Consider the following 8,681-nt stretch of genomic DNA (forward strand, 5'->3'; position numbering starts at 1 on the left):
GACTAATCCCTGGGATGGCGGGATTATCTTATGAGGAGAGATTGCAGAAACTGGGCCTGTATTCTCTAGAGTTTAGAAGAATGTGATCTCATTGAGGTATACAAGATTCTTAACAGAGCTCGATGGGGTTGATGCAGGAAGGATGTTTCCTGTAGTTGGTGGGGTAGTGGGACTGGTCGAAGAATAAGAATTAGGACATTTAGGACTGAGATGAGGAGGAATTTCTTCACGCAGAGGATGGTGAATCTTTGGAATACTCTACCGCAGAGGATAGTGGAGGTGAGTATATTTAAGATGGGTTGATACATTCTGTGACATTGATCACAAGTCGTGGGAGTCAGTTGCCAGCGTTCGCCAGAGCTGGCGGGCAGCCATAAAGGCGGGGCTAAAGTGTGGCGAGTCGAAGAGACTTAGCAGTTGGCAGGAAAAAAGATAGAAGCACAAGGGGAGAGCCAACTGTGCAACTGCCCCGACAAACAAATTTTTCTGCAGCACCTGTGGAAGAGCCTGTCACTCTAGAATTGGCCTTTATAGCCACTCCAGGTGCTGCTCCACACACCACTGACCACCTCCAGGCGCTTACCCATTGTCTCTCGAGATAAGGAGGCCAAAGAAGAAGAAATATATCGAGGGATATGGGGATAGTGCGGGAAAATAGTGTTGAGGTAGAAGATCAGCCATGATCTAGTTGAATGGCGGAGCAGGCTCGAGGGGCCGAATGGCCGACTTCTCCTATTTCTTATGTTCCTATGTACTGAACGTTGGCAGATGTTGGTTACGTAAATATACACATGCTAGCCACTTTGTTCTCACCATGTTCTGTCCACCATTCTTGTGATCAACTGCTTGATCCAGCCCTTGTGAAGAGCTTTCATGAAGAAAAATGTGGATTGAGAATGACCTTGGCCACACGCCTCGCCTTCACCCCCACCACCACTCTAGTTACTGGTGACAGGCACCGTTTCCCTTTTATTTAAAACCACAAAATCGCCTAACCACACCTCATGTCTGCACTAGTGGAAGACCATCTCTTGCATGTCTAGAACTTCCGTAACATGAAGTAGAAGCATCTGGACACATCCTGTACATCTAAATTATTAATCTTGCATTTTTTTTTGTTTCTCCTCCTGCCCTGCCCTGCCATGATGTTTAAAAGCAATGATAAAGGTTCCCCACGGTAGGCTATTGCAGAAAATACGGAAGTATGGGATTGAAGGTGATTTAGTGCTTTGGATCAGAAATCGGCTAGCTGAAAGAAGACAGAGGGTGGTGGTTGATGGCAAATGTTCATCCTGGAGTTTAGTTACTAGCGGTGTACCGCAAGGATCTGTTTTGGGGCCACTGCTGTTTGTCATTTTTATAAATGACCTGGATGAGGGTGTAGAAGGGTGGGTTAGTAAATTTGCGGATGACACGAAGGTCGGTGGAGTTGTGGATAGTGCCGAAGGATGTTGTAGGGTACAGAGGGACATAGATAGGCTGCAGAGCTGGGCTGAGAGATGGCAAATGGAGTTTAATGCAGAAAAGTGTGAGGTGATTCACTTTGGAAGGAGTAACAGGAATGCAGAGTACTGGGCTAATGGGAAGATTCTTGGTAGTGTAGATGAGCAGAGAGATCTTGGTGTCCAGGTACATAAATCCCTGAAAGTTGCCACCCAGGTTAATAGGGCTGTTAAGAAGGCATATGGTGTGTTAGCTTTTATTAGTAGGGGGATCGAATTTCGGAGCCACGAGGTCATGCTGCAGCTGTACAAAACTCTGGTGCGGCCGCACCTGGAGTATTGCGTGCAGTTCTGGTCACCGCATTATAGGAAGGATGTGGAAGCTTTGGAAAGGGTGCAGAGGAGATTTACTAGGATGTTGCCTGGTATGGAGGGAAGGTCTTACGAGGAAAGGCTGAGGGACTTGAGGTTGTTTTCGTTGGAGAGAAGGAGGAGGAGAGGTGACTTAATAGAGACATATAAGATAATCAGAGGGTTAGATAGGGTGGATAGTGAGAGTCTTTTTCCTCGGATGGTGATGGCAAACACGAGGGGACTTGGCTTTAAGTTGAGGGGTGATAGATATAGGACAGATGTCAGAGGTAGTTTCTTTACTCAGAGAGTAGTAGGGGCGTGGAACGCCCTGCCTGCAACAGTAGTAGACTCGCCAACTTTAAGGGCATTTAAGTGGTCATTGGATAGACATATGGATGAAAATGGAATAGTGTAGGTCAGATGGTTTCACAGGTCGGCGCAACATCGAGGGCCGAAGGGCCTGTACTGCGCTGTAATGTTCTATGTTCTAATGTTCTATGTTCTAGATGCATATGCCCTGTTTTTACTTTTGCATATACAATATTTGTGTCTTGCTAGTTTTATAGACTCGGCACTGTTATTGCTGGATATGTTTTTGCATTAACAGCACAATCATTTAGTAGATTTACAGCAAATTCAACTTGGAAGTTTATTTTAAGTTGTTTAATTTTGATGCTGTGATTTTGAAGTTGCAGTAATTAATTTCAGTTTTCATGAAACAGCTTGAGAAATTTTGATTTGAGTGCTAAATATGGTTGGATTAGATCGATCATAACTAATATTAGTGCAGTAGTAACTTACTGTGGATTTCTTGTATTTGGCAGCAGGGGGAAGAGGCAGAAACTCATGAAGAACTGGCATTGGCCCTCAGCAGAGGTCTTCAGCTGGATACTCAGAGAAGCAGTCGGGATTCCTTGCAGTGCTCAAGTGGATACAGCACACAGACAACCACACCATGCTGCTCTGAGGACACAATTCCTTCACAAGGTAAATATGACCATGCTTTTGTCACCTTTTTTTGGCTCAACGTCTGGATCCTTGCAATGCTGACACCATAATGGTCACAACAAACTTTAATGAAAAGGAGCCCTCATGGTGTGTCGAGCTGTGCTCATTTTCCAATTCCTCGTGAATTTCTTGAAAATTAATCATGCAGTATAAACATCAGTAGTGTTTACACTTAAGTATGAGATTTCTTCCAAATGCTGGTGGAAAGTGATGTGGTTGGATTTTGGGCTTTCCTACATGATTATAGTTGATCAGTGGACAAGTCTATTGGAAACAAAGAGCTGTATTTACGTTTATAGCACTTTGTATCTTGGAAGGTTACAAGGAATGCTGGGAATCTTTTGAGTAGCCTTACATGGAAAACTGATTAAAATTGAGCACTCAAACAAAAACAAAGGCTTTAAGTTCATTCAAGTATAAACACAAATTGAATTATTTTGGTCACCTTTCTCTGCTTAAAGTTACAAAAAAGTTTTCAAAATGATCTTGGGTTTGATTGGCTCGTATACCTCAGTTAAGAACCTACAAGTGTTGAAATTCAAGTTGTATTTCTGGTTGGCACGATGTTATGAGTGGTCTGCTGCAGGGATCAGTGCTGGGGCCTCAACTTTTTACAATTTATGTAAATGACTTTGATGAAGGGACTGAAGATATGGTTGCTAAATTTGCTGATGACATAAAGTTAGGTAGGAAAGTAAGTTGTGAAGAGGACATAAGGAGGCTGCAAAGGGATATAGATAGGTTAAGTGAGTGGGAAACATCTGGCAAATGGAGTATAATGTGGGAAAATGTGAAATTGTCCATTATGGCAGGAAGAATTAAAAAAAGTATATTATCTTAATGGTGAGAGATTGCAGAACTCCGATGCAGAGGGATTTGGGTGTCCTTGTTAGTGCATGAATCGCAAAAGGTTAGTATGCATGTTCAGCAAGTAATTAGGAAAGCTAATAGAATGTTAGAATTTATTGTGAGGGGAATTGAATACAAAAGTAGGGAGGTTTTGCTTCAGTTATATGGGGCATTGGTGAGACAACATCTAGAGTACTGTGTACAGTATTGGTCTCCTTATTTAAGGAAGGATGTAAATGCATTGGAAGCAGTTCAGAGAAGGTTTACTAGACTAATACCTGGAATCAGCGGGTTGTCGTATGAGGTAAGATTGGACAGGCTGGGCTTGTACCAGCTGGAGTTTAGAAGAGTAAGAGGTGACTTGATTGAAACATAGGATTCTGAGGGGTCTTGAGAGGGTGGATGTGGAAAGGATGTTTCCCCTTGTGGGAGAATCTAGAACTAGGGGTCACTGTTTAAAAATTAGGGGTCACCCATTTAAGACAGAGATGAGGAGAATTTTTTTCTGTGAGGGTCGTGAGTCTTTAAAACTTTCTTCCTCAAGAGGTGGTGGAAGCAGAGTCTTTGAATATTTTTAAGGCAGAGGTAGATAGATTCTTGATAAGCAATGGGGTGCAAGGTTATCGGGGGTTGGTAGAACTGTGGAGTTGAGGTTACAATCAGATCAGCCATGATCAAGGGGCCTGGTGGCCTGCACCTGCTCCTAATTTGTATGTTCGTATTGGGATTGTATGTTTTCTCTATTGAAAGTTCCTCATTTTTAGTCGTGAAGGACCTGTGTCATCAACAGCCCAGTAGCAAAAAATTTTAATTCCACTGGAAAACAGTGGTATGGTAGCATCTTTGATTCTCATCCGAATAGCAGGTAGGTATTTGAATCCTTAATTTAACCAACAGAGGTGAATTTTCCTAATTTGTGAGGTGGCTTCTTGTGTAGCTTACACTGGCACCTCACCTTTGTCTGAAAAATAAATGTGATGGTCTGTCTTTGACTTGCCCCATCAGTTGGCTGAAACATTATTCAGTAGTAGTAGAAAAACTACAGCAATTCATGTGCCTCCTGTCACCTTCTCTTACCACTCTCTCTATACATTCCCATTCGAGCAGATGTGGAGCAGTAATCCTCACTTGTTTTTAGGCTGTCTGTTTTGCTAAATTGATGTAACAGGTAGTTTACTATTTTGTGCCATTTTTTTGAAAAGCAGATTATTATCATAATGGGGCAATTGCTCATGATAATGATTCATTTAAATTTGCTTTGAAAGGTACTTTTATCAGATTTGTTCAACTGATTTGTGTGTATGGTACAGTCAATGAAACACCAAATTCTATTTCTGTTGAATTTTTTTCTCCGTTCAAGGCCTTCAGTACAAGTCGCCTATGAATAGGTGGTCTTTTGTAGCAATTATTTTCCTATTGGAGATAGAGAGCCAGAAATGTGTGGTGGATGTATTTGTGCTGACTACCACTGTGATAGAAGATAGCAGGAGCAACGAATGGAATTGAACATTTACAATTTCAAACCACACATTTCCCAATCATCAGAACTAATACAGGATTTTTACTGCAATGCAGATTTAATTAAATTTTATGTGTTTCAAAATTGAGTTTTTTAATGTTCTATTCAGTTTCAGATTATGATTACTTTTCGGTTAGTGGCGATCAAGATATTGAACAGACGGAGTTTGACAAGTCCTCCACCATTCCACGAAATAGTGATATAAGCCAGTCCTATCGTCGAATGTTCCAGGCGAAACGTCCTGCATCCACAGCAGGCTTACCAACGAACACCGGACCAGTGATGGTGACGCCAGGAGTTGCTACAATCAGGCGGACGCCTTCAACTAAACCATCAGTCCGAAGAGGAACTATAGGAGGAGGCCCAATACCAATTAAGACTCCGGTGATTCCAGTTAAAACACCAACTGTGCCTGATGCAAGTAGCTTGTCAGGTGTGCAGCCTGGGCCAGAGGAATGTCCGGAGCAGAGTTCTGAAGTTGCAGAAAGCTTGCAGATTTCTCCAAAGAAAAGCAGTATACCATCACCTGCTTGCACACAGGCACCTGCAGTCCCTCCTGTTCCGTACAAATCCATTAGCCCCACAGAAGAGAGGCAGTCTGTGATGAGCCAACAGATAACAACAGAATTTGGAGCATCCAGCTTGGGTACCACAGTGGCAGCTGCATCTGGGGATCAGTCTTGTACCGGTACAGCTTTGACCCTGCAAGAGTTGGATTTGGCAGGTGAGCATTCCACAGCCAATGCTGTGGAGCCTCCTCAAGGTGAAGACATGCTGAGCGCCATTCGACGTGGGGTGAAACTGAGAAAAACAACTACAAATGACCGCTCGGCCCCAAGGTTTTCATAAATGTATAAATTGTATCGTAGAGATTAAGTTGGAGCTCTCTGTGACATGGAGAAACTCATTCTAATGTATATTTGAAAGAAATGATTCTGTTGTAATCTCAATAACATACCACCATGCATTTTATTTGAGAAGCTCATGAGAGATGAAATGGTGGAATAAAGAGAAATGGCAGTTGTTGGCAGGAAGGGGGCGCTTTACTAGCTGCATTACCTTTTGGATTTTATTGTCTGTAAATATAAAAACTGTTGTAGCTGCTTTTTAGTTTGCCAGTTGCTTTCTTTTCCCTCCCTTCTGCCAATTCAGAAGGTGCCAAATCATATCTGACTTGCTATGAATCTCATTGTAATTTGACAGAGCACAACATGTTAAAGATCTTTTTATTAAGGAATGGATGATTTCTTTCAAAAGACTATTGTGTAAGGTGTTCATTAACTGTAAGCCGATGAAGAGTGCACTGAATTAATGGTGCATAGAGAAAAATGAAAGTTTTAATTTATTGGATTTTATCCATGTTAAAAGATTTATTTCTATAGGATGGAGCGATCAGCAGCATCACTCAGTATTAAACTTAGTTACTGTCTGAACAGTAAATTGAGGGAATTATAGCAAACTACCAGCTAACATAATTTAAGCAATACAGCGCAAATAGGGCATGATGAGTCAGCGTGGATTTAATGTTTAGTCATAAATTAAATAGAGTGCCATGACAGTCCTTACAAAATGGATGTTTTTACACTAATAGTTAAGCATACTGTAGTTTTCTAGTGTTTAATGTTGATCCTACTGAAACGAGACACGTCCGATTACACAACTTATAATTTCATATGCTGTTTAGACATTGCTTTCTGTTAAATTTAACTGTCCACAGAAGTTAGCTTGTTTTTATGCACGTGACCAAATGTTATTTCTTTATATCCACAGCGGTTCAAATGCTGTTTTCACCTTTCCCGTTTCCCCTCTATTTTTCTAATTTTAAATACGACTTTTAGGCTAAAGCAATGGAAAGTATGCGGAATAAAGTAGTAACACACCTTTTAAAAACTCAAAGGCAGCAGGGAGTTCTCTAGATAACAATGCCTTTTTCTCAAATGTTCTTTTTAAAACGAGAAATAGATTAACCCAGCAGGCTGGGGTAAGTAAAAACCCATATAATACAACTTTAAGAAAAGTAAGCAAAATCTTCATGCTATGACAGAGCAGTAGCCATAGAATTACAGCTCAGGTCTTATCCCTTGTGCAAATATACGTTCTTTTGAAAATACTTTCAGGGGCTAGTTTGTTATGTATTGCAGCTCTTGATTCGTATCTACCTTGTAGTAATGATTGAATACGGGAAACCACAAAATAAGAGTGTACAAGCATTGTGTATAGTTGCCACCTCCTGTATGCATGATTAATTGCTTAATTTATCTTGGTTTCTGATAAACTAAAGTCTATCAACTTTATATTTTATTCATCATGATAACTAATCATGGCTGGTATATGTCATGCAGTTTCACTAAATGCTTAATGCCACCTTCAAGCCTATGCTGTCTCTCCATTCCCAAAATCCTTAAGGTGTTAACATGAGGTGGTAGCAGGTATGTTCAGAGTGTTTTGAATACCATTTGCTTTTCTTTAAGCATTAGCCACTAAACACTTTTAAATGCGAGTATTTTTAATCCCAGACTTGCAGATATTTTTGCATAATCTTTTAACACCTCAGGAGTCAGAGACAACAAGAGATGAAATAATTTCCATCAAGCGCTGAGAGTACAAGGACATTCTAGAGACACAAAACATAAAGCCGCTGTTTGGAATAAATCATCTGGTGTGAAGCTGTTATTGATTTTTGTAAGAAAAGTTGAGCAAACCAGCAATTGAAGTTTCATAGTTGCAACATGTTTAATAAACAAGCCCCTGGCTAGAAAATAGCATTATCTTTGTAGTGCCTGTGGTGATTCTAATACTAAAATGAAACAGGTGAGACAGGAGTAGTTGATATACAGTAGTAACTCCAGCTGATGCAGATCGCAGATGATGCTAATAGTCGATGGTTACTTACTAGCTCTTAAAAAAAACTAAAATCATAGACACACAATTGTAGTTGTTCAGTACTATAAAAATGTAGGAAAACTTTTCAATAAGAGGCAGTATATCGTAGTAGTTTCTAACATTCATCACATATCTTGCATCTCGTCATGAAGTTAAATATTAAATAATGTTGCCAAAATTTTAATAATGTGTAAACTGACAGAATTGTTTTTGAAATAGTAAAAAAAAATTGATGTTTTGCATATTGTAAAAGCAGGCTATCACACTGAAACTAGAATTGTTTCTAATGGTAAATTATTGTGGTTTTGTCCCTGGTTTGTATTGAGAGTTGACCTCTCCATGTGCAGTTTTTTTTGTTTGACAATTGTAAATATAACAATCTATAATTTTTGTGTCACCCTCTTCTGTGTAATGATTGCTTCAGCCCATATTAAAGAAATGTTTAAAAAAACTTTTCATTTTTAATGGAGCATTTGTATTCATAATAAGTTATCCAATTTGTGCTAAAGTTGAAAAGTCATTTGCTCATATACTCATTTTCTGATGTCAAAATTTGCATGTAGTTTGCATTAGGTCTTTGCAACAATGGCATTACCAGCATACATGGAAAAACTCCTTCCAGGTCT

The 8,681-nt window shown here is 40.1% G+C and overlaps 1 protein-coding gene across 3 annotated transcripts in view; it reads left to right on the plus strand.

Moving 5' to 3' along the window:
- The window catches only part of LOC137370169 (protein MTSS 1-like), a 261,536-nt gene extending 252,855 nt beyond the window's left edge, over positions 1–8,681 (plus strand). For 2 of the 3 annotated variants that reach the window (XM_068032441.1, XM_068032442.1), the window contains 2 exons: positions 2,621–2,783; positions 5,282–8,680. In XM_068032441.1, the coding sequence (XP_067888542.1) occupies positions 2,621–2,783; positions 5,282–6,021 (903 nt within the window). In that variant the 3' untranslated portion in view covers positions 6,022–8,680. Of the gene's footprint in view, positions 1–2,620; positions 2,784–5,281 lie in introns of all 3 variants that reach the window. The other variant, XM_068032443.1, reaches the window with a different exon arrangement.

This window comes from Heterodontus francisci, chromosome 5, assembly GCF_036365525.1.
Source record: "Heterodontus francisci isolate sHetFra1 chromosome 5, sHetFra1.hap1, whole genome shotgun sequence".
In the NCBI taxonomy this organism is placed as follows: Eukaryota; Metazoa; Chordata; class Chondrichthyes; order Heterodontiformes; family Heterodontidae; genus Heterodontus; species Heterodontus francisci.